Source organism: Choristoneura fumiferana, chromosome 22 (genome assembly GCF_025370935.1).
Source record: "Choristoneura fumiferana chromosome 22, NRCan_CFum_1, whole genome shotgun sequence".
In the NCBI taxonomy this organism is placed as follows: Eukaryota; Metazoa; Arthropoda; class Insecta; order Lepidoptera; family Tortricidae; genus Choristoneura; species Choristoneura fumiferana.
The window spans coordinates 4360298-4387126 of record NC_133493.1 but is presented as its reverse complement, the minus strand read 5'-3'; the positions used below and the strand labels follow the sequence as shown (position 1 = coordinate 4387126).

Sequence of the window (26829 nt, the reverse complement as noted above, 5' to 3'; positions counted from 1 at the left end):
AAGGGTCCACGGAAAGAACGTGTTTAGTCACCTAAGCAACTTTTTGAGTTATAGCGGTTTGAAAGTTAGTGCATCACGAACAATTACTATGGTTACCATTTATTTAAAAGATAAAAAAATAGATTTTATATTGTTTTCAGATTATTTAATTCAGTAGTAAGTCATAGTACTTTGTGAGCTCTACATTTTGAGATTAAAATCTCAATTTAAAAAAAGGTGACTAGGCATGTTCTTTCCGTGGACCCTTCACATAATATTACTTGTTTTTTTTCGTAATGGCTACGGAACCCTATCTTGGGCGTGTCCGACACGCTCTTGGCCGGTTTTTTATTATGGCTTTGTGCATCATAGAGCAGTGTTGCCAGTGTCTTATTTATTCAGCCCTTGTGTGGTAAAAATTTAAGAAAACAAAATAAGAGATGATGGAGAGAGATGGTGGAGGAACAATAAAGGACGCAGCCTACTTTTAGTTGTTTATGAGAAAATAGTATTAACGGACCGTCAGACCGACAAACAAATGGACAACAAAGTAATCAAAGTGGAAGTTAAAATAACACAAGCACTTATGAATATCAAAAAAATCTAGCACCGGTTTGGAGAACCCTCTGTTGAGAAGAACCCGGCAAGAAACTCAATAAAGTATATATTTTTTAAATAGATCTACAATATTAGGTACCTATATGAATATGACTCACATCTCAAGTATTTCAACACAGTAGATTCGCTATTTGAAGTAAGGGATTGCCAATGCTGTCCTATCCATGATATAAATAATAATTAATTTTACAATACGCCTTAGATATTAATGCCTTCTTGACAATAGATTTGATTTTTGTATCTGTTTGATCAGTAATATTTTTTGGTATTTTGTTATAAATGCGTATGTGATTTCCCGGAAAGGACTTTTTGGTTGTAGCTAGTCTGTTAGATGGGAGTTAAAGCTTCCCTGTGTTCCTAATCGACGATACTGAGAATATCATATATATTTTTCCTTACATACTTACATATATTAATCCTTTTAGCGTTCCGTTTTTTCTTGAGTCCATCATCATCCTAGTCTATATACGTCCCACTGATGGGCACAGAACTCTTCTCGGAATGAGAGAGCTTGGGCAGTACCTAGTTCCCACGCAGGATCAGTGCGGAATGAAAACTGTACAATTTGTACAGGCTTCCTGACGATAAAAAAAAGGAAAATTCCTTCACAGTAAAGCTCGTGGTAAATTTCGAATGTATTTCGCACAAGAATTTAGAAATTCAAGGGTGCGAGTGAGACGCTATTAGGTCAAACCACTAAGCCACCATGTCTTGAGATACGGTACCCTACAAGTGAAATTGCAACAGATTATAAAAAGGAGAAAGTCATATATAACGTGGTACATAACGGCAATCAGGCCACAGGTGCGGCACAATTCGGCTATGTCCAATCGCGCACCTAAATCAACAACCAAAGCGTAATGTTTAGCGAAATTCGTAACATTTCTTGGAACGGGGTTACCGAGTCAATATATCTACCGACAATAATTAAAGATGATTAATGATTTTGTTTACAGGGTGACTCCTAAGTGGTGAACGGAAATATTTTTTCTAACTCTATACAGCTGTGGTGGCATAGTTTGACCTTTGGCCTCTGAAGCAGAGGATCGGGTTCAAACCCCGGCTGGGGCCTCTGCGTTTTTCGAAATTCATATGCAAAATTACCTACTTATGAAATTTTACGCTGCTTAATAAAGCTTTACGTTACAATGAAGGAACACATTAATAGATACATGATAATATTAAGCACTGGGTCTGCATGGAAACTACAGCTAAAGCGGAGAGCGTTTTGAGAAGAGACCTGTGCCCAGTTTTTAGTGGGACGTAGGTACCATGAGCCAAATAAGTGGTCTACCAATTTTGAAACAACGTCCTATCAATTCAATTCAATTTTTGGGATAATATGGCCCCATCGATCCATGCGATGATTCCGCCAATGTCGTGGTTAGATAAGACACGGCCAAAAGACTTTAGTCTTGTTGTTCGGTAATACTGCCAGTTTCGGTGGGGTATTAGCCAGAACCCATCTACAACAAACACAAACAAAATGCCTTCACCAACGTCCTATCAAATGAATATGTCGCTAAAGTCGAACTTTCAAGTTGACAGACACGTCTATTGGCATTTTTCTGACAAAAGTAGGTAGGGGAGAGCAGGTAGGATTCGTACAGTTTTTACTCCAGGCCTTGTAAAAATTAACCAGTAACTAATTTCAAAATAATTGAAATACTACCACATTGCCTATATATCTAGTTACCGTAATAGTATTCGTTAGAGGTGCCAAATTTTGAAGTTGTGACTGTTTTCCCAACATGGAATGTCAACATGACATTAGTAACTAAAATGAATTTGTGTTGTAACATTTTTTTCACCTCAGCACCTCAAACAGACAGGTTTTGCTATGAGAAATCAGTGAGCAAAATCGCATTTTAAAAATAAATAATTAAATTAAAATAAAATAATTATTTAAAGGGGCTCCCATACAACAAACGTGTTGTTATCTAATGTTGTATAAGATAATGGTACGGAACCCTTCGTGCGCGGGTCTGACTCGCACTTGGCCGGTTTCTTTTAACTATTATAAAAAAATCAGCTTTGACAGCCAGAACTCAAAAGAAACGCACAAGAAAGCAATCACATCACTCAGGAAAATCCCAATCAAAGCTAACAGCCGAACGAAAGCAGTTCTGCCAACACAGACGACTAATACAGATTAAACATATTTTCATTACCAATAATCCTTAGTAATAGGCTTACGGCCAAGTTGACATTTGTTGCAAAAGGGACCGCATTTTTGCCAACTTGTTTTTGCGGGTGATAGTGGCGCTAGGTGTCTCTACTATTTGGCGGGTTTCGTATGAAAAACAGTTGGTTACTTGTTGTTGGCGGTTGATGAGTTAAGTTGGTGCGCTTTGAGAGTCTCAGTTTCATGGTGCTTGAGTTTTGTGTGGCTATGATATACATACAGTCATGTATGGTTGTAGCTGGTTTGTATCGATGATAGTCTTTTGTTTTTGTAGTAAATTACTTACTTCTTTATTTATTTTCTTTTATTACATCTAAGAAAAAATATGGATATCAGTTACTTTTATATGTTGAAATATGACTCAAAAGCTGCAGCAGTACCGCATACATATCGTATTTTATGTTTTGGTAACTTTACTTTTTGCTGGAAAGAATAATTATTTATGTAGGTACTCGGTAAATTCATACATTTAACTTTGTTAGGCAACTGATAAGGTTTCTGTCCAAATAAAAAGCAATCAAAAAGTAATATTGAAAAACGTGACAACTTTGAACTCAAACAAAACTGCACATAAAAATGATTATAAATTTAAATTAAAAGTTGAATGTAATATTGAAATTACAGCTAAAATAATTATCCAAAACATCGCAACACCGTCCTAATTTTTTAATTAATTGAGGTAACGGGACTAAGGCAGAGTTCATTCTGCCACAAAGCCGTACACATGTCACACTTGACCATTATAAGGGCGCGATCACAATAGCATTATGCGGCCGAATTAATCGAATGGGGCGCCAAATGTTAAACTGTTTTTAATATTATCTGTCGCATCTATTTTCAATTGAAAGGACCTTTTTTATTGTAAATTAGAACAGAAGGCAGAAGGAATCTCGTTGAACTTGATGTATAGTGTGTCATGTGTAAAAAAGTAGCCAAAATATGTCACAAATGAAGCAAGTAAAGCATAATGTTTCACTATCTGTGCGTTGCATTTTTTTTTAATTTAAACTATTTATTTTTAGACTATTTTTATATTAAGACTATTCCAGATAAGCAAACAAAAAGTACCTAATGAACTCAAGACATACGGCAGGGAGTTTTGATCAAGTTGAATAAAAAAAAACAGTGACACTGAAGTGTGTATGCTTAAACGTGGTTTAAACTCAAGCGCTATTTCGGAACTCGTGTGACCGATATTCTAAAGTAGAGCAACATTTCCCTGAATTTGAGATACGAGTAGTAGAAAATTACAACCCTACCTAATAGATCTTATCAACCAGTTTATAATCTAATTTTAACTCGAATGATGTTTTACAGATTTTTAATGACATCAAATGGTATTTTCGGGTGACGTGATTTAAAAGATTGGTATCCATCAGCCAAATATGTGGTCTACCACCCCAAAGTTGATAAATCGTTTGCATGTCATAAAACAATAATGCCAATAGACGTATACACCAACTTGAAAGTTCGACTTTAGCGACATATTCCTTTGATAGGAGCTTGTTTAAAAATTGATAGACCACTTATCTGGCTGATGGTGCCTAAGTACCTACATACTTCGTAAATTTTTTCTTAGTACAGTACAGATTGAAATCTAAAACTATTTATCGAGCTTCAAAATGGCTAAATTATCTAATGAACTAAAATAATTTCCTTGCTCACCCGCGACCTTACGATAGCTAAGCTTATGCAAAATATGCATAAGTATATTATTGTGGCAAGGGGTTTCGTCTCGATGTTTTAGAATGCATGGAGATAATTAGATACAACAGTATGGGGTCTATTATTAATGAGCAGGTAAATTTAGTTTCATCTCCCTTGCTACGGCTTGGTTCTAATTTCAGCAATGGTAGTTAATAAAACATGCCTTGACAGTAAATAAATAAAAATCAAGGTAGTTTTGAAGGACAGTTAAAAAATTTATTAATAATTTGTGGGTAGTTTTGTTTTGTATCATAAAACGTATGTGGGTACTTGGGGAGTTACAGTGACAAGTTAGAACGATGGTTGTGGTTCGTTAGTCTAACAACTGGTAGCATGGTGTACGGTTGTGTTACTCTGAAGATGAGCTCTGGTTGAGTTCGAAACGCGTCAGTGTAGTGTGGTGGTGGTGATAGATGGGTTTGTGTGATTTGTGTGTGTTCTTACAGTGTGGAGGTGGAGGAACTGCATGAACACGCATATTTTGCATAAGCTTAGCTATCGTAAGGTCGCGGGTGAGCAAGGAAATTATTTTAGTTCATTGATATGGACCTCCGCAAAGTAATGCCTGATTCAATAAATTATTTAAATTATCTAATTTTTTACTCCCCACGGGTCCGACATATCTACTGTAAAGTTTCTGAAAACCGAATAAAAAAACATCACGACTATCGGTTAAGAAATGCGACCCAGACAGACGTACGGAGACTCTTCGCTCACACTTTGCGCTCGCTCGGTTGATAAATAAATAAGTATATGGTTTAGTTAAGACATGTTGCCTCCTCCCCCTCTCTTCCCGTGGGCGCCGTAGAAACCGGCTGAGGGATAATACCAGAAGATGGGCAGCAGCGTCTTCGTGGCTACCCTAACATCCTATATACTGCGCTCGCAGACCCGCTTACCAAGCGTGGCGAGTATTGGCAACACCTCCTCATAAACCTCAAATGAAAGCACAATTCTTACTCAGGCCCCTAGTCCCCGGCAGCTCCACTAGTCCTGCACGGCAGCGGTCGCAGTAACGGCGGGCCAGGGAGTGCTAAGAATAAGCGACTGGAGGTCTATGGGGAGGTCTATGTCCATCAGTGGACGTCCTACGGCTGAGATGATGATGATGACGAGACAGGTTAAAGTGTCATTCTTACTAAACTTTATAAATTCATAAAAACATAACCTTAATTTATAAATAAAACGCTATTGTTAAAAGCTGCTACGAGTAGGTATATCAATATAATAAAATTATTCACCAGAACAGTAAACAGTGAACAGCAAGCAGCAAAATGCACTTGCCGTAAAAAAACGAAAATTAAATTCTCATCACATTTAAATACCCCAAAAACAGGGAGCCGCAGACTCTCGACAGAGTGATAGAGGAATAGCGGGAGCGGATTGAGTGATGCGGATGCGGGCTTGGGTAGTAGTTGATACCATAAAACAATAATTCTAAGTTGCGACCCTAGTAAAAAAATATTTTAGCCCTACTAGTTTTTAACTAGTTTTTAATTGTTTCTAAACAAATAGTCGGCAGTGAAGAGTGGCCACAATTTTTTTGGCAAAATATTTATTGCTTAAACGTATCTGTTTAATTGTGATTGTGTCAACTACCCTATCGCTAAACTAGTTACAATCAGGTACCTATAGCCAGCCGTAGGAATACCTAGTTTACAAGGTAATACATAAATGACCTATTTCAATTGAATCGACTCTAGTTCAGTTCTTTATTTAACTCAGTATATATTTTCGTTCACGTACCCATTCACAAACTATCGAGGCGTTGGGAAAACTCGATTCCCACTGAATCATCTAAATTTTGTACTTACATGATACATGAAACAAGCTTTGTTATAATACGTCAGTAATGACAAGTATTAAAATTAACAAAGCTTGTTTACTCTAATTCCAGGGAGTTATATCCGAAGATAACTAACTTGCTCTTGTGTTGTGTCACTCACGAGGTTGCTTAAAGAAAATGTTTACTCCCTGCTGCTGCTACTGCGGTCCATTGCAGCATAGCTACAACACAATTAATTCTGACATACTTATTTTTCTGATTACTTTGTTTATGCAGTGTGCCTTGCTTACAAAATTTCATAATTCTATTCTATGTCAACTATTAGCTTTTTCTCGCTTTCTCCGCGACCATAACCTCTCTCTCATAGATGGGCACAGATGCAACAAGAATAGAAATATGCTTACCAGTTCGGATTAAGTGGACTCAAGTGTTGCCAGCCCCTCTATTGTAATTTTGCCATAGACTCGCTACAGATGCGTTCTCTTTGGCTCTGGTGTTGCCAGTTTTTGGTAGGGATTAGTGGGATTTGATTGCTTGATTCCATTATAGGGGGACGACGTGGATTGTAATTCTTTTTGTGTTTAGTTTTAACGAAGTGTTTTGAATTTGACATGACAAAAAACTTCAGTGCTTAAAAGACAAGTGCATTGGGATATAACTAACAAAATAGTATATTATAGGTACAACAAGTGCAATGGGTTTCATTAACAAACACTACTTTTCACTTCGATTGCAAAAAATACTTAAACAGCAACATTGCAAATGAACATTTGTGTTGATTTTTCTTGTACCTTACGACACAACAGACCACTTAACCAAAGTCAGACTACATAATGCTTAGTTATGTTTGTGTCTTGAAAGTTTTTATTTTTCTTATACGAAGTCTTAACACATCTATACTCTAGACTAGCTTACTCACATAACTTTTAATCAAGCGAATTAGCTAATGTTCATGATCATAGTCAGGTCAGAGCGCGGAGAACAGATGGTCATTGGGCCGAAAAGATCTCAAATGGAGACCGCGGATCGGCAAGCAGCGTAGGACGTCCATTAACGAAATGGACGGATGACCTGGTTAAAGCCGTAGGCTAACGGGGATGCAGGCCATATCCACCGAAGCAACTGGAGGTTTGGTCCTCTGGCAAAAGCTTTGGAGGTTCGCCTTTTGCCTTAAGAAGGCGTATGGAGGAGGCCCATGTCCAGCAGTGGACGTACCTAACGTCCTACTTCTGATATGATATTATGATGAGGACGATAACTAGACTAGACTAGCTTATTCACTAAACTTTAGATTTTTATGCTCTATAGACTAGCGCATAAAAATTGTTTTCTTCCAACTATGCTTTAATTTCATCATAACCGCACTAAATACCCACCACAAAGCGGGACTTTTCTGCTCTAGAGCAGAAAAAATGTATGAAAATCCTTTATTGAAATATATGAAATTTGACAGATTGCGTACAGAAAATTGTTACTATCAATTCTATCAAAAATAGTGAGTAGCCGCGTATTTAAAAAAAACTTTGTGTGTTTGGTTAGCCAGAGTGCTAGTGACATTTCTTTCCTATTAATTGTTTAGCATGAGTATTTTTTTCGTCTACTATTCCTGTAATAGTTGAAAGAATAGCAGATTATGCACCTCACATTAAGTAATTTATATTTCCCTCGTCTTTTTAAAGCCCTCGCTGACGCTCGGGCTCCAAATCGGTGTAAATAGAGAACTAATAAATACTTTTTTTTAGGTGTCAAGCGGGCACGGGCCGCTGCGTGGTCGACAAAGCGCATCGCAACCAGTGCCAGGCTTGCCGCCTTAAGAAGTGCCTCACCATGGGAATGAACAAAGATGGTAAGTCTCCAGTTTGGTACCGTGAACTGCTTCAACTTTGCCCTCTGGTCCCAACATTGCCTGATTCAATTTGGAGTCGATAACTAGCACCCTTCTAGGTTTTTAAACTTTTATCCCCCGTAATAATAATTCCCGTGTAGATAAAAGTTTAAAACCTATAAGAGTGCTAAGTTATCGACTCTAAATGGAATCAGGCAATGTTGGGGCCAGAAGGCAAAGTTGAAGCAGTTTACGGTATCCTTTCGTTTCGCTGAAAAAAAAATTAACTAAATTAAATTAAAAATATTTGTTTTCGGACTCAGGGTCCATAATTACCTAGTGTTCATAAAACTATTCGGGGTTTATTTGAAGACTATTATTGTGTAGAACTTTATAGGTTAGGTTAGTTTTATAAAAATCCTGAAACATTTAGGGGCTGTTTCACCATCCATTGATTAGCGTTAACCGACGGTTAAATGTGATGCCGTCTCCGTCTATTCGAACAAAACAAATAGCAGTAGAGTTGTGTGTTCATTTTGAGCACCGTGTAACGTTTACTTCTGGTAAAACCCACGAATTAGTTGTCTTTGGTAGAAGGGGGGCTACTACGAAACCCAAAAACCGAAGTTAGTATCTTACCGTCCCTCTCATTCTCATATTAAATACTATATGCGTCAGTGGGACGGCAAGATACGAAGTACATATTTTGCACTTCGTAGTATAGGGCCAGTACTTCTCAATCTATTTTTGGAGAGGAACTGGAACTATTTACTGCTATCTGATGACCGGACCGATGACTGATTTTCTCTACAGCGGACAGACATACGGACTCAGTTTAACTTGCAACGTTCAACAGAAGTTCAGTGATTAAAGATACTAGTTATCCCACTAATATTATAAATGCGAAAGTTTGAAAGAAAGAGAAAGAAAGATTTATTTTGGCTTCATAAGTACCACCTAAAACTAAGACTAAAACTAGCACTAAAACTATGCTACTTGGTGACACGGCAGGATACCAAAAAGGGCAGTAAAGCTAGTTTTCTGTGGAGCCCAAGTTTGTAAGTCTGTTCATTTATTTGTTACCTTGTCTCGTCTACTATATGATAGTATGAGTCCCAGGGAAGGACATAGTTATTTTATCCCATAAAATTGAGTAGTTCCCGCGGGATGGCACGGAGTGCGCGTGCGGGCAACATCTAGTGATCTATAATATACCTTTTGTTTAATTTTCCCCGTGTACCCTAACATTCTCACGCTGAACAAACATACCTTAACAACTTGTATAAAGTATAAACATATCAAAACACATCAAATCCGACAAAGAACAAATCTGCTCGACGCATGCCCCGTCATACACACTGTTACCAACTTACAAACGCAGTTAGGGAAGCAAACAATCCATAGTATTGTTAAGAGTTGTTAGTTGATCGGAGTGAATGTTTTAGTTTGTGAACTAGGGTCAATTAGGCGTAATTTATTATTGCTGACGTGCCCCCGAAATGGTTTTTATTAGTTTATTTTATTAAGTAGCTACGAATTCTAGGTGTATATCTAGTGAGTCACCGTAAACTCTAACCCCTACTATCGCTTATTAGTTCAGTTTAGCAGAATGTAAAAGCATGTTTATTTGACAGATAAATGTGATGCTATTTCTATTCATTCGGACAAACAAACAGAGACGGCATTAGATATGTCAATTTTTTTTAAATTAATGAAATATATTTTTTGATATTATTTCAAAAAATACAGTTTTTTTTTCACAGAGTCCAGCAAAATGTTTTCACCGTTTGTCTGCAGGATACAGTCTCTACAATAACATAAAATTATATAAATGACTAGCTTTTGCCCGCGGCTTCGCCCGCGTGGAATTCGGTTATCGCGCGCTGTTCCCTTGGGAACTACATTTTTCCAGGATAAAAAGTAGCCTATGTCACTCTCTGGCCCATAAACTATCTCCATGCCAAAAATCACGTCGATCCGTCGCTCCGTTTCGACGTGAAAGACGGACAAATATACAAACACACAAATACACACTTGCGCATTTATAATATTAGTATGGATGGATGGATTAAATTGCTACAATGAGGGCTATCGCGTATGAATTCACCGCTAGAGGCGCTAGTGCAGCGTGAGGTCTCCGAAATGTCAAATCTCATAGTTATTGGGTCAGCTACGCGGGTTTATTTATAATAAGAATAATTTTGTGAATATTTTACAATATCTGAAATTAATTATGGCAAATATGCGTTCCGGGGCAATGAATGTCTGTGTTTTGAGACAGGGAAACCTTTGTCCTCCCTTATTTCCGAACAAAACGGGGACTATGCAACACTGTGGCATGCTCGATATTTTTATGGTACGGTTTTAAGGTGTATTCAATATGATTTTAATCTAAACTTTGTTTTCACGCCCGTAATAACAGACTTTGAAAGTCATACTTAAAAACCTCATGCAACAGTGCGCCATCTAGTGAGACAAAAAACGATAGCCCTCATTATGTTACTGTGCTATACTATATTATTTTTCAATGTATGGTGAAAAAGAGCCTAAGTTTAACAATGCGTTGGATAATCTTTCTGTGTATTTGTAGGTAATTATCTCATTTTATTTTATTCTTATGTGCAATAAAGAGTTTACATACATACAAATACTTCGTACACACACATACACCATACATACACTTTAGGTGCACCGACGAATTATTATTATTATTATTATTATTGAAATGATACACTAGCAGCTCTTAGAGCTGATGCGTGTACATCACTGCACTTGTGTTTTTAGTCTCTCTTCTTTAAGTATTTGGTCTAGTCTACTTTTAAAACTGTTCACTGAAGGTGCACTTATCACAAGTTCTGGGAGAGCATTCCACGAGTTAACAACACGATAGGGTAAGAAATGTTTCCTAGGGTTGCTTGCACTTGGTTGCTTAATCAGTCTCAAGGAATGTCCCCTCAAACGAGTATTTTCACTAACCCCAAAAAGGTTTTTGATGCTTGGAGCATTGTAGTGACCATGCAAAATTTTATATGTCTCTATAAGGTCGCCTCGTTTTCTTCGCTCTTCTAATTTTGGCAGATCTAGTTCTAGAATTCGATCTTCATATGACTTATTTTTGGCAGATCTAGTTCTAGAATTCGATGAAATTCCGTATTCCGGCATTTCCCGATGGAAATACAATATGCACTATATCTATGTATCTTTGGCCCTTACGGAGATTCAACCCCAAAAAATCAAAGACATTTGAAATTCGCATGCGCAAAGACCAGCAAACAAGCTCATCATTTAAATTCTTACACCATACCAATCCATGCATTCACCAGTTCACTAAACTAACAAACGTATGCACGACTAAACTCAAACAAATTGAATGTAAAAAAACATTTTTAGGGTTGTATAAGCCATAATTTGTATACGGAGCGGTTTGGGCCACGTGCCGACGCGTGCCGGTTTTTAAAGTTTTTTTTTTTATTTAACCCCTTTCTGCCGTGGTGTGAACAACGATCTTCAGATTATTAGAAAATTTGTTTTTAAGTTTTAATTGTTGTGTATTATCTTTCAACACTAAACAAAACTATTCACAATTCTTATTATAATATTTTCTTTCTTTCTTCTTTTCTATTTTCTTAACATTAATTTTAGTACAATCTTCGGTACTTCATGTAACCGTCAATAATTTGATCCTCACCAACCTTGATGGTGGGCAATCTAGCACCGTCCGCTTTAAACGGAACTGTTTCCCGCACGACAGAAATATGGAACTAGGAACTAGGGACTGCATTCCTGGACCGATAAAAAAAGGAAGGGATCAGAAAAAACGAGTCTGTCAATCTCGAACGTGTCAGTTTTGACTTCGGAATTCTAAAAAGTATATCTCTATATCTACATATACTAGCTTTACGGTGAGTGTAGAAAGGGCGTTTCGAGAATGGTTAAAATTTAGGCAACCCAGCAGTTTGTTTTTTTTAACATTGTTGCCAGTTACTATTTGGCAGTGGCAGCAATGGCGTGGGAAATTTTAACCCGTCGCGCGACTAACGACTTTTTTGGGTCATTTTGGATACTTAAGTTTTATTTTAAGAAATTAGTAACAAAAATAGTTTGAGTTCGTTACGCTTCAAATATACTGGTTGATGATATCGAACAGCAATGGCGTGAAGTGAACATTTTCGTTAGGCAACTCGAAGAGTCAGGTGTTTACACGAACTCCATCTAGTTAGTGTACACAACCCTTTGCCATACTTAACATTAACATCATTGATGTCATGTAATACGGTGGCAATGGAGTTGTTAAATCGCCACGCCACTGCAGACCCGTACAGCTTACTCAGACACCCGTATCTTTATTCTTAAACAATGCATCCCACTAATATTATAAATGCGAAAGTTTGTAAGTCTGTTCGTTTGTTACCTCTTCACGTCTAAACCGCTGAACCGATTTAGATGAAATTCGGTAAATAGATAGTTTGAGCCTTGGACAGAGTTCTCACGGGATAGCGATAAACGAATACTACACGGACGGAGTGCGGGCAATACCTAGTTGAGAAGTAAATCGAAACAAACAGTATACATGATTTAAACGGATCCTAGATCCAATCTCATTGACCCCCTGTTTCGCCATCCATTGATTAAATTTATCTGGTGGATAAATGTGACGCCGTCTCTATTTGTTTTGTTCGAATAGACGGAGACGGCATCACATTTATCCGTCAAATAAAATTAATCAGTGGGTGGTAAAATAGCCCCTTAAGATACAGGCGTCTTTACCTATAGTGCAGGGTGTGCGTTGCACGCGGGCGCAGCGGTGTTAGGGGCGCCGGCCGCGGCACTTTGTACCTATTCCATTTTGACCGCGCGCTTCCTAGATGCCGCTAAAGTAATAATTGCACACGAGCGCTACATGGGCTAAAACGCCGCTGATATTACAACCATACCTCTGTACAGCTCCTTATTATTGTAAACTCCATAAAGAGATAAAGTTAACGCCTGGTAAAATAAATTATCAATAAGGTTGTTAGTGATAAATTAAGAGTGATTATCAAAGGGGTTTTCGAGTAACGTAAGCAGAATTTTAGTAGCTTTTCCTTTTCAGTCAGCAAAAATAAGTAGTTATAAAACGTATGTACCTATCTTTTAAATATATTCAAGTTTCTTTATTGTGATATTATTTGTGTTTTGTTTCGTCTTTTTATTTTATGTGATTTCACTTTCGAAATTTACAGCGCACCAAGGTCAATTTTATTATAGCCAATGCTGTACAATTGCATAGAAAAATGTAATGTTGTTTCTGTTCATGTCACTTAATTTGCGGATGACCCCTAGCTGTCAATAACCAAATGTGTACGCAACTGTACCATTTTCTCACCATCGCCTCCTCCCTCTCAGCGTGTCATTAGTGCCTCTAACCCTTGCCCTGCGGCTCACTCCATTGTGAACGCTTTTACAATAATGACCGTGTCTTTCAACAAGCTTTCAACATATTGATTCTTACACGGTAATCAGTTTTATGTGTCAGTAACATTTTTTTTAGTAACCTGTTTAGGCTGTGATACATCAGAGACGTGCGAGGATAGCAAGGAATGGGTTTTTATGAACTAATGAAACGCTTCATTTAGCTCTCCTCGCTCAGCACCTATGGTGGAAACAGCTGAGCTGACCGAGAATAGGCAAATGAACCTACCATAATACTGATCGATCTTAATATAGATTTGATAAATAAGTATAAGGCAGGAACGGTGCAGTGCGGTTGTTCTAAGGTACGATTAGTGCCTAAGCGTGTGACAGACCAACTAATCCACTCCTCTCAGAGCACAATGACGCCCACCACGCCTTTAACAACAATTAGACACTAAATTAATACACTGCGGTTACTCCCTCATTTAAATACGCTCTGGGGCGTTCTTTGTAGTGCCCTAATGAGTCGAATGTACAGTTCTGTTAGTACGTTCTATTAGATTCGGCTGCGGGGCATACAAGATGCGGTTTGATTGAGAACTTTTAAAATTTTCGCACGAAATTATGGACTTAGATATTCTACCTACTGTATGGTTTTAATGATGTCGACGGGTCGCAAAAAAGAGTGTGAAATTAAAATACTAAGAAATATCATTATTAACTGCAGTAAAATATATCTATGACTCAAACTATCATACAATACAGTGTTCAAGCTGTATAATATAAATTAAAGTAGGTAAAGAAAGAAAGAAAGAAAGAAGACATTTATTCACTTATACAGAAGACACACAAATACAATAGCATTTAAGGACACAATTACTCACAAATAAACAAAAAAAAACATAAACACACAAAAATAGAAGGAGAAGGAGAACTAGTTCATTAATTAAGGTTTTTTTTTTAAAGTGGCCTAGTGCGTCAAGCTACGCGCAGTACTTTGTAAACTCTGTAAGTAGTAGGTACTTTACCTTCACTTGACTACATCTTGTAAAAAGGGATGACACTATTTACCGGCACGGATAACACCGATATGGAAATATCGACCCGATACAAGATTTTCTAAGGGCGTGTACACGAAATATCAGGTCGGTATTTTCATGTCGGTATTGTACGGCCGGTAAATAGTGTCATCGGTAAAAAGCTAACTTGTTAAAAAAATCCTGTCAAAAACATGTCAGATTCAAAAATTTCATTTACTTACCTTTACCTTTTTTTAGAAACCCCTGTATCCCAATTCGGCTCACAGAACAATAAAGTTACCCCATAATTGCGAAATAAAATCAAATACATCAGGTGCAGGTCTCATCTGCCGATGTCCCGCCATTTAATCAAAGAGGAACCCTCGAAACCGTGTCGTCCTCCTCATACCCGCTGCAAAACCCTATCCCCGTCTCACTCTTAAACGACTTCTGTCAACTTGATTCGGCTTAATGGTTATTGATTCCCACAATCTACAACGAAGGATTCTAAATTTTCGTTCCGTTAAAATAAAGTTGAATTTGTGTTAAAGAAAATTTATGTTCTAGCGGTTTTAAACTCAACCCTGTACTAATACACTTTGAAGTCATATTTGTTCGCTTAAAAGTTAGAAATCTGGATTTAAGTTTCGAATTTCGATGGGGCTTTATTCAATTGTTTGTGTTTGTGTCTCATTGGATTTTGGGTCCTTTGCCGAGAGGACACGGTTGGCATTGGGGGGTTGGTGGATGTGACCTTTTGGAAGGTGGGCCATTAATTCAGGGTTGGATTTAAGGGTTTTGTGCAGGGATTAAAATCGCATTAATCAGTGTCTGTTACTGCAGCCTTAACTTCGGTATAAACAGTTAAGTGTTAGGGTACGCGACGTCGGATTCGGTGTACAATCGGACTCTTAATATAGTTATACTATTTCTCACTAACATTACTCTTACTCTTAATATGGTTATACAGGTTATACTACTTCCTATTAATATTATAAACTAGTCTGTAGTCTGCCTATCCTGCCGGAACTATGCAATTTTCCAGGTTAAAAACTATCCTAAATGTCCTTTCCCAAGACTCAAACTATGTGTACTTTTACCTACCAAATTTCATCTAAATCGGTTTACATTATGTGGATATGTACTTAATATATGTACCTATGTTTGTTATTCAATCACGCAAAAATGAGAGGACGAATTTGAATGAATTTCGGTATGAAGATATCTAGAATAAAACAGGCTACTTTTTATCCCGATGTTCCCACGGAATCGGGATAAAATCTCGAAATCTCCTCTGCTGGGTATGCCATGAAATTTCACACTGTTGTTTATAACAACGTCAATTAAAACCACGATGTTATTTTTGGAAACGGAGTAGGTACAAGGTACCAAGTGGAAATCGAATCGAAGGTACAGCCTATTCAGTACACCATAACTTAAATTCTGAAAGCTAAAATGAAATAGTAAACATTGTTGATACAAAATTATATTCAGAGCATAAAGAAGCCGAGTGTACTCCCTTAATCCTCGGCTCAAGCCCCGCGAAGGAGGTGCCATGTGGATTAAAACTCAAAATTGTGCCATTAGCATTTAATTTTACAAATGAATCTTTAATTCCCTGCTTTCTACTCTTTTTCGTATTTACTGGCTTCTGTCTAGTTACGCTATATTTTTTCTAGTACACAATTATAATTCATTAGGTAACTTTATAATAATCCTTATTATCATCGTCATCGTTATTATCATCTTATCAGCCGAAAGACGTCTCTTGTTGGATATAGGCCTCCCCCATACACCTCTAGTTGCTTCAGTTGGAAGTGGCAAAGGATTCTTCCTTGTTTGTGGGTTTCAGTGGTGTGAAGTAAATATTTACATTAGGCAACCCAAGAAGTGAGAGAAACCGAGAGCGTAAGCTAGAGGTATGTCTTGTTATGCACACTTCGTAATTAGTAGTTATGTACACAAGCTCTGCTTTACACCTACATGGCATTACTGATGTCATGTCAAAAATTTAGGAGACCAGAGGCCGTATTGCCTAACGTTTCCGACGCACGCGATCGTCAAATGACAGATTTCGCATACAAAAACTGTCATTTGATTGCGATAGCGAGCGTCAGAAACATTAGGCAATACGGCCTCTGGTGAAAATTGAGTTTTTACGCCACGCCACTGATTTTTCCCTTTGAAGTATGTATATAGATAGGTACTTATAAATAACGCCCTTAAATCATTAACCATCACCATACCATACTTACATATATACTTAACCATTTTTATTCTTATTATCAATATTTTTAGTGGGCGTAATGCGTTTGTGAGATACTTAACTTTTAATTAATGAAACCCCTCTATTAAATTCTGTACACGATTCTAAAAACTTTCACAACACTAACCTCCACGTTTCACATTACGCTAACGAACAAACCTAAAACTTCATGTCACCCAGTCCATTTGAATAAACCAAAATTACAGCGAAACCGTTAATTGTTTTAGAACTAGCTGAGGCTTTTGACGATGTAAAGCGCAGTGCCTTGAATAATTAGATTGTGACTACCGTCGACATCTCAAAACGTAACCGAATTACGCTTTCCTTTTCACAGAGCCGAGAGCAAAATAATACAAAGCCAGAGTAACAGAGTAAAGTGATAAAGAGGGCGGGTGTGCCTCAGGGCTCGCTCCTGGGGCCCGACTAATGATGTGCCTCGTCATTTTAGGTTGGAATTTTGGCGAAATCTGTATTGAAGTATCATGATTATGATTGTTTCGCGTAGTCACGAATTCTCTCGCTTTTAGCTGAAAAAGTATGGCTGTGTTTTAATTTCAGAAGAATTTACGTGTATTTTATTGCTAATTGACTCTTTTTTATATATTGTCACGTGGTTGAGTATAATGTTTATTCGTGAAGGAAAACCGCAATCAAATTGTATATGAATTATATATTATATATATTAATTTTATATATTATATATATATATATATATTATCATTGTACATTGGCAGACTAATACGTAATTATTATTCTCTTCATACTTTCCTCATTTAATATTTCATATACTAGCTAGGTACCCACAATATTAAAATATTTTCCTTGGACTCATCATTTAGGAACCCTATTAGTCAGTTTTATCTACAAATTAACTTTATCTAGCGGGTTTGCTCCCGTGAAAGGCTAAAAATTTGCTAGTTTTCTATCACGTGGGGATTTTGAAAAATCCCTTTTTTCTATGGTCGTTGATGAATAATGTCTGCGAAATTTTGGAGTTATAACTCCAGTGATTTAGGTTATGTGATTTATATCTGTCAGACAATCAGAATCACGTTACTATTTATGTTTTTACTCGTATGAGGATTCATCTAAGAATATCTTACAATTTCTACCTGGGCTATTCACGTCAGTATTTTAACAGTTAGTGTTAATCCGGCAAACTTACGATTTCTAACTTTTGATACAAAGAGTAATAAAATTTCATCCCGGTACTCGATGGTGTTTGGCACATCTCTACTTCTACCAACCCCTCAACCCCCGTTACCTCATTACGCGTTTCTGACGCTTTCTTTAAGAGTTGAATTGAATCAACGTTTCATTGTTGGATCTCATTGGGTTGAGTCGAAGTTTGATTGCCAGAGTCTTGTTCGGCGTTAAACTTTGCTGATTGAATTTGTTGATAAAATTGGGTTAATGTAAGGATAATAGGTTTTTATTTACTGTTATTTCGTTTTCTGTCACGGTGGATTCGAAAGGGCGAGTTAAATTATGGGAACAATACACTAAACTAGCTGTTGTCTGTGACTTTGTCTACGAAGTAATAAATTAAAGTGCTTGCTCATCTTTATTTACCACAGGGATGAAATTGTGCATTTTCGTGTTCAGCTTCAGTAGTTTCAATTGGACAAAATTTTGACTGGTCATCAGAATCTATACAGTATAACTAGAGAATGTTAATGTCACTCGGGACACGTCAGTTTTCTTCGTTTTCCTAAAGATTCAAATTAGAAAGAAAAAATAAAACCATCTTTTTGTTTCGAGCTCCGAACGGCAAATACATACATAGTAAGCAGTACATAAATCACGACTTCAGCAATACATCGCGTTATCATTCCTTATTTCACCTTTAAGACTTGTTACACGCTCATTTTGGCGTTAGCTCAGTTTATCATTCTGGTTTTCTATCATTTACATCGGATTGACGAATAGAGGTACCATTGAAAACAGTTAATTTTCATCAGTCTGAACCATCAGTCCTTCAGTCGGAGAGGGTTATACGAAAATTCTGTTGTTATTCTGATCAGAATAATGGCCTAAAATGACGCCAGAATGAGCCTGTAACCGAAAAAATAAATCGATGCAACTTAGAGCAATAAATAAATCGATCGAACTTAGAGCAACACGGGCTTCAGGAAGCCCGTGAGATGCCTATCCGCCGTATCGGTATCGATAAATGCACCGCTAATACCCAACACATAAATATCTTCTCATCTACTTGCTTGACAGAGTGATCATTGATTGAGGATTACTGGCAAACCTTCTATCCTGACGACTTTCTTGGGTAAATAGTGCGGTGTTTTTCCCTTGACTTCCACACCGCTGTTCTGGAGCCTGAAGTTCATACTTGGCAATAGAAAGCTAAAGCCGTGGTGGCGGAGTAGTTTGACCTATGGCTCTCAAGCAGAGGATCGTGGGTTCAAACCCCGGCTCGCACCTCTGAATTTTTCAGAAATCATCTGCGGATTTACGTTTGAAATTTACCACGAGCTTTACGGTAAACGAACCACAATTTAGTGGTGTGTGTGAAGTCCGCACTGGGCCCGCGTGGGAACTACGGCCCAAGCTCTCTCATTCTGAGAGGAGGCCTGTTACGAGCAGTGAGACGTTTATAGGCTGGGATGATGATGAATAGAAATCTGCCTACCCTCACATTAAGTCTCTTGGTCAACATTTACTATACCTAAGGGAAGAGATGGGTCCCTTTCTATTCTGAAACCGGAGACAATCATGAACTACACACAAATACTCATAGATTGTTATAAAATTCGTGGTAAACATGGGCTTAGAAATGTGTACTAGTCATCGTCGTTATGCCCTCGAATGTAGATAACATCAGCCAAATAAGTGGTCTATCAATTTTTAAACAAGTTCCTATCAAATTAATAGGTTGCTAAAGTGGAACTTTCAAGTTGACAGACACGTCTGTATCCATCATTGTTTTGTGAAATGCAAACGATTATCAACTTTAGGGTGGTAGATCACTTATTTGGCTGATGGTATGTACATACCTACGACGCACCTAAAGCACATCATGACATGACACTAAGTCATGGCTAAATTGATTCGTTGAAAGCATCCGATATTATTGTGGTTACATTTGGAATGACAATATAATGATGACATAACGTACCTACCTATAAAATTATATTGCATCATAGTCTAGAATTTTCCTTAGCGTGATTGGTTCAATAAATGTTCAAAATAAACAAGTCAATTAATTGTGTGAATAATTGTTTCCTGGTGTTAAAGATAATGACTTCAGTCAATATTCAGTGGAAATATGATAGGTACTTACTAGTAAGTACGTCATAAATTAAAATGTTTTGTTTACGCCACAGTGGATGCAGGCCGCTTCCAACTAAAGTAAATGGAAGTCTATGGGGGAGGCCTTTGTCCTACAGTTCAGTTACAGTTGGTCTTTGTTCTAAGGCTAATACCTATATGATGATGGTGATGATAATCACTAAAATGTGTAATTGCATCTAATTAATCTAATTTTAAGCTGTGATTTCTTTTGTGGAATTTGTAGTGTTACAAAAGAATACCCCACTGTCAGTAAAGTCAACATGTATTGTGTTACATCTGAGCACTACATTATTCTTTCAGTTGTTCACCAACATTTAAGTAGCTGAAAATGCTGTGTTACGTACTACGTGTTAGTGTCATACTGTCCTCACGCACACATTTAAGACTGCTGTTTTTTTCACAACACGGCGACACTACCACAAACGCCTTCCTCAAAAAGCGACACTTCTCGACTCCCGACCCCTCTCACTCTTACTTATAGAAAAACTAACATCCATCCCTTTCGCCAACGCCGGAAGTGAGATCTCAAAGATGGCTGCGGCCGGATGTGGGAGGGGCGAGTTGATTTATAGTTGGGGTGGTGGGAGGTCCCTATGTGTGGGTTAATCTGTGTTTCAGTTTGTCAGTTAACCGTAGTTTAAACGGGAGTCGGTTAGTGGGTAGTTAACTGTTTGGTTTTGGGTAACGGTTGCTGAATACAGTTTAGTATTTTAGTTTTTTGCGAATATTGTTGTAAGACTTTATTTTGGGATAAATGTTGATGAATTTTATGTCTTATACATACGTAATACTTACCTACTATATTTTCAATATTCATTGTATATGATTTCATAATTTTAAACATTGTCTCATTTCAACATTCTACCGCTAATTCTCATTGTACATTCTTTGCAGTTACTGTCAAACCTTACTATTTTACCATCAAATGTGTAAGACAGCTACGTCTATCCGACTGACATGTGCTTTGAAACAGGAAACCCCCCCCCCTTTTCTACTTCTGCCTATCTTTTACAAAGGGAATCTAATAATACTATATACATTAGGGTATTGACTACCTATTCCTGTAAAAATCTAATGTATCAACTCAACAATCATACAACAAACATAGCTAACTCAACAACAATCGAAGCAAAAATATGTTCATGCCTAAATAAACTTATCGTATTGGATTGTGTCTGTGTCCGTATTAGTATTGATTTTTTTCTTACTTTATCCATCGAACTTAAGGAAAAGAAACAGTTCAAAACCAAAACAAAAAACTTAAAGACAGCCAACTCAAGTGGAAAACGAAACATCACTACACTCTCACCATATACATACATTCACACGTACATACAAAATATAGGGATGTCGTAAAAGAAACGAAGGGAGGAATCGAAGACGAAAACATAGCCATAAAGCGGTTTTACTACCCCGCTATCAAAGTAATAGCAAATCTAAAAGCGATGTATAGCTTCGCACGTAGTACCTCACTTTGGTGGGTTATGGAAACATGGTATTAACATTACCAAATTAGAAAATTTAAGTAGCAGACGTGTAATGGAAGATGTAGAAATATTTACTAAATACGTAAAGAAGTCATATAGTAAAAAAAATATTAAACCCACTGGTTATTGTTATTAAAGTACCCTAGAGATTCCATTTTATTTATATTATAAGTATTTTTTTTATGTATTCCTGGTAAATAAATCAATCCCATCTAATCAAATAACTTAGTTCTTACTAACAGAAACATCTCATAATTTACATATTAAATTCGAGTATCTTAACCCCTCGTCCATCAGAAGTAAAGAAAAATATCTACATGTAAGTGTCTCGTTCAACTATTACAGATAATATCATTTTCACGGCTCTAGCACAATTTCGAAAATCAATAAATATAAATATCATGGGACACTTGACACCAATTGACCTAGTCCCAAACTAAGCAAAGCTTGTACTATGGATAATAGGCAACGGGTAAACATACTTATATAAATAAAATAAATAAATATCACGGGACAATTCACACCAATTGACCTAGTCCCAAAGTAAATAACATGGATAAATACATACTTAAATACATATTAAACATCCAAGACCCGAGAACAAACATTCCTATTATTCATACAAATATCTGCCCCGGCCGGGAATCGAACCCGGGATCTCAAGCTTCATAGTCAGTTCGCTAACCACTTGGCCATCCGGTTGTCTAAATTCCTAAGTCAATATTCCTAAGTACGATATTCCTACAGATAAAACTCCGAAAATCAAAATTTATAATATACCTACGAAATTCCTAAAAATGCTGGTCATATTTTTGAAAATCAATATTCCTATGTACAAAATATCTAATGACAATACTTCGAAATTCGACATTCTAAAACGCAAAATATCTCGGGAAATCATGACAAACACGGAGCCGAAGGCCCAATCTACACAGAACAGGAGCTCCGCCTGGCGGAGCTCCGTCAACTTTGTTACGCTATATCTACGTTTTAGCTAAAGTCAACTGAACGAAATACAAATACTTAATACAGTTAGAATTATCGTGGACTATTAATATTGTACATTAGACATTTTAAACGTAGGTCAACTGAACATCGGTCATGTATCTTTAGGAATTTTGTACATTATAAATTTTGATTTTCGCAGTTTTGTCTTTAGGGATTTACTTAGATATATGCATTTTCGAAATTTTGCTACGGAGCCAATTTAACAAATTGACATAAAAATGGAAAAAGATAACTTTAACTTTGGTACATAATTATCTGTATCTAGACATACGAGAGATTAACCCCCTTATTCATAAAACTTAACAAGCCTATGTTAACTAACAAATGCTTTGTCCCTTTCTAACAAATACAAATGTCGAAGTGACAGATAAGGACAAACGAATTTTAGCGGCATTTTAACTCAAATAGGTTTGATTGTCGTTTATGAATAAGGGGGTAAGACTGTTAAGTAATTAAAAAACTTGACAGAAGTCTCAAACAGCCCACCTTTACACGGAGCTCAAGAATGACTATAATTTTTCTTTCATCGACGAGTAGGTATTCCTTACTTTGAAGGTGCATTAACTAAAGTCTTTAAAAATACTACAACCGAACCCGTCGCTTCCAACTAGTTTGTATCGGTAGGTAAAGTTGGCCAGTAAAAGGTGCACGGGGGAGGGCAATAAAATCAAATAGAAACCTCCCCCCAGGGTGAGTGGGGGGTGTCATTTGCAGTTTTATGTGAGCTGTACGAACGAACAATCGTTAGATTTTCGGATGACGGCTTTTTATTCGTACATGTTATCTTGACATGGGCAGGGTTCTTTTCTGATGGGTTGGGTTTATAAACCTTTTATATACCTTTTTGGATTTTGGGGTACTTACTGTCTTTTATTATTACAAAATTTTCTTAAAAATACGTGTATTTTTACGAAACCATGTAAGCAAGCAAAGAAGTGCGCTACATGATCGTAATGACGATATCCTGTTGAGGTCAAACCAAACCAACAAAATTTTTTTTTATTAGACCACGTTTTTATATGCACAAGTCGATTAAGGTTTCTGATTTATGAAAACAAGAATTCCGTATGCAGAAGCGTTTCTAAAATAAGAGATATTGGACAAAAGTATTAAGATACATGCATACCTACAAACATGCTTTGCCTTTCATTTGTTTTAAAATTTATCAGGTATGTACGAATATTTCAGTATTTCAGAAGATGATTGGTTTAGTTTGAATGTATCAGTTTAAAATCGGAGTTACGCTTTTGACGCATGAACCAAAGAGAATACAACCACTAGGACTCTAAGAAGATCGATCAACATTGGGAATATTTCTTAATCACAATAAAAAAGCATGTGCTGAAATAATATAAATGAATTTTATATAGATAGATAGATAGATAGATATAATCTTTATTCTTCAAAACAAAGACATGGCTTAGTAGCTAAAGAGTAATAAAACTAACAATTAAATAAAAACATAAATTAAATAACAATTAAACAGATCAGACACATAAATGAGAAGCCATGTGATGCACTGAAGAACAGGCGCTGGCTCAGCATTGTGCTGCGGTAAGCCGTAGCGCTGGTATTCTGCCAGTACCCATACCGAGATATAAAGTGCAGTCTTATAATGATGATGATAACAGCCTTACTGAATCATCCAGATAATGTTTCAGAACAAAGCTGAAGCTGCAACTTTGTGCCAATGCAGCCCTTACACTTTATTCGAAAACTTCGCAGACAGAGAATCGACTGCATTTCTATTCCCCTCTCGTTCCCTTGGGGACGCAAAATCGGAAGTGCCCATACAGACAACTAGTCTGTTAGCTTTTATAAGACCAAAAAAATATCTTTAGAGTTGTCAGAACGCTTAAGTTTTCGCACAAAGGTAGTAATGGATCTTGTATATGAAAAACAATTCACTGTTGCTTGAGACCTTACATTTTCACGTGCTAAAAAATCACCACCGTCCCATTCCCATACCTATACGTCCCTGAATGAAAGGGCTTGGGCTGTAGGCCCCACGCGGGCTCAATGTGAGTTAGGAACTACACGCATACCATATGCTTTGCAGGTACTTTAACACTTCTGGGAATTTTGTATATGGACACAAAGGGTCCATATCGGCTCGCATACTTTATTCTTCTTCTTCTTCTCTTTTAAAATATGGCTTTTCTGTCCTAATTAATAGGACAATTTTGCCAGTGTCAAAGTAAACTCTCTTTGAGAGGCACGTTGTACGGTGGTTGTAGTTTTTGCAACTTGATAGTAAAATTCCAGAAACCACGTGGAGACCACTTGCGCATTAAAAAAGGTCAGACACGAGAGCAATATAAAATTTTGTGATCACTGTTCACTGTTAAGGTTAATCGCCGCATAAAACACTATCAAAACTATACTTCAACTAGCCAAAGAAACAGAAATAGCAAAATTATTGTCTACATCCGCTATGTTCGAATGCTACAAATCGAATCCCTCGCATACTTCATGAAAGTCGGAATGTAATGTGTGTCAGATTGATCGTTTGACATAAACTCTTTTTCTCTGAATCTAATAATTGTTCATAATTGTTATATAGCAAGGCTAACCTGACTGATAGGATGACCATTTAAAAAATTCTGGAAAATTCAAGATTTCAGTGGGAAAAAAATTATGACAAACGCTGATTCGGACAAACATTACGGTATGACTTGCGAAAATTATGCAAATTTTGACGCTCCCGGACACAGGCCGTATTGTCTAACGCTCTGACGTCATCACTTCCATTCGCCATCACTTTCTATCCTCAAACAGAAAGAAGTGAAAACGATTGCGATTTCAAGTGTGTTAGGAAATAAGGCCGTTGCGAATTCGTCTTCTCTATACCATTAATAACCACCTGACCGTGCTTGTCCAATAACAGTACCCCAAACAAAGAACAATGTTATACTATCGAACAGTATTGTCCCCAGCGGTCCAGAACGAACGGCAGCCCCGCAATACAGCCACTATCCGACCAGAAACTCTACGTGATATGGATCAAGAGCGAGCATTAAGAGAAGCTGCAGTCGCCGTTGGTGTCTTTGGGTAAGTTTTTCTACCAAGAACGAATGAAACCATCAACACAAAACAGGTCTGCGGGTAGGTCAAAGCAGCGGCCACTCTAGGCACCTAGCGAGGGGCGCCAAAAAATAACAAAATTAACGAAAACTAATAATTTAGATGGTGGATTTTGAGAGAAGACGCGCAGCTTGTAGAATAGAATAGAATAGAATAGAATTCTTTTATTTGCTAGAATACTTATAAACGTAACAGGTGTTAAGGTACAGCAGTACAGTATTCAGTCGGTGAACGACATGCAAAAGTTCTACATACATTACAAATTAAATTAAATTACATCATGTGCATAGTAATGTCAGTGTTTAAATAAAATACAATATATATAATGTGCATCGTAATTAATGTCAATTATAAAATTATAGAAATTCTTTTACACTATAAAAGCAATTTACGTTAAGCCATCTAGTAATTTCCTTTGCAAATTTATTATATTCCATTTGTTTCAAATCTGCTGAAAGATTGTTGTATAAAATAATGCACATATTATACGCATTTTTGCGATAGATAGCACGACAAGGAGGGTGGTACGAGTATAATAGGTTCTTGTATTGAACTCTTGTTTTTAAACGTAAGCCAAAAGGTATCCTCATTTAGCTTAGTACCCCGATCAAGGTTAGGCTAGCTAGTGCTGAACGTAACTACTATATGACAGAGACGCTGCGTGATATGGAGCAAGAGCGAGTGTTAAGAGAAGCTGTGGTCGCCCTTGGTGTTTTTGGGTATGTTTTTCCACAAATAACGAATGAAACCATCGCAACACAGAATAGGCCTGCGGGTAGATCGACGTAGCGGCCACTTTAGAGTGGCACCTAGAGAGGGGCGCCAAAATATTGTAGCAAAGGGTGTAAAAAGCAATTTAAGAGCATCGCAATGCAAAATAGGCCTACGAGTAGAACGAAGGAGCGAGCGACCACTCCAGGCACCAAGAGATGGGCGTCAAAATATTGTAGCAAGGAGTGCGAAACATTATTTAGATGGTGGAAAATACAAACCGAGACTTGGTTGCACAGAAAAACCAGAAAAAGAGATCAGCACTGGGAATCGAACCCAGGTCCTCAGCATTCCGTGCTGCGTGCTATAACCCCTACACCACTGCTGGACAGGAATCTAGACACGAATTTTTCCTATGCATACATATCTCAGGTTTCTTATTTCTACTATGCTA

The 26829-nt window shown here is 37.2% G+C and overlaps 1 protein-coding gene across 1 annotated transcript in view; it reads left to right on the top strand.

Annotated features, from left to right (window-relative positions):
* The window catches only part of LOC141440304 (photoreceptor-specific nuclear receptor-like), a 57429-nt gene that overhangs the window by 16372 nt on the left and 14228 nt on the right, over nt 1-26829 (top strand). Inside the window, exons 5-6 of the mRNA XM_074104779.1 lie at nt 8018-8121; nt 25517-25631. Coding sequence (XP_073960880.1) covers nt 8018-8121; nt 25517-25631 — 219 coding nt within the window. The remainder of the gene's footprint in view (nt 1-8017; nt 8122-25516; nt 25632-26829) is intronic.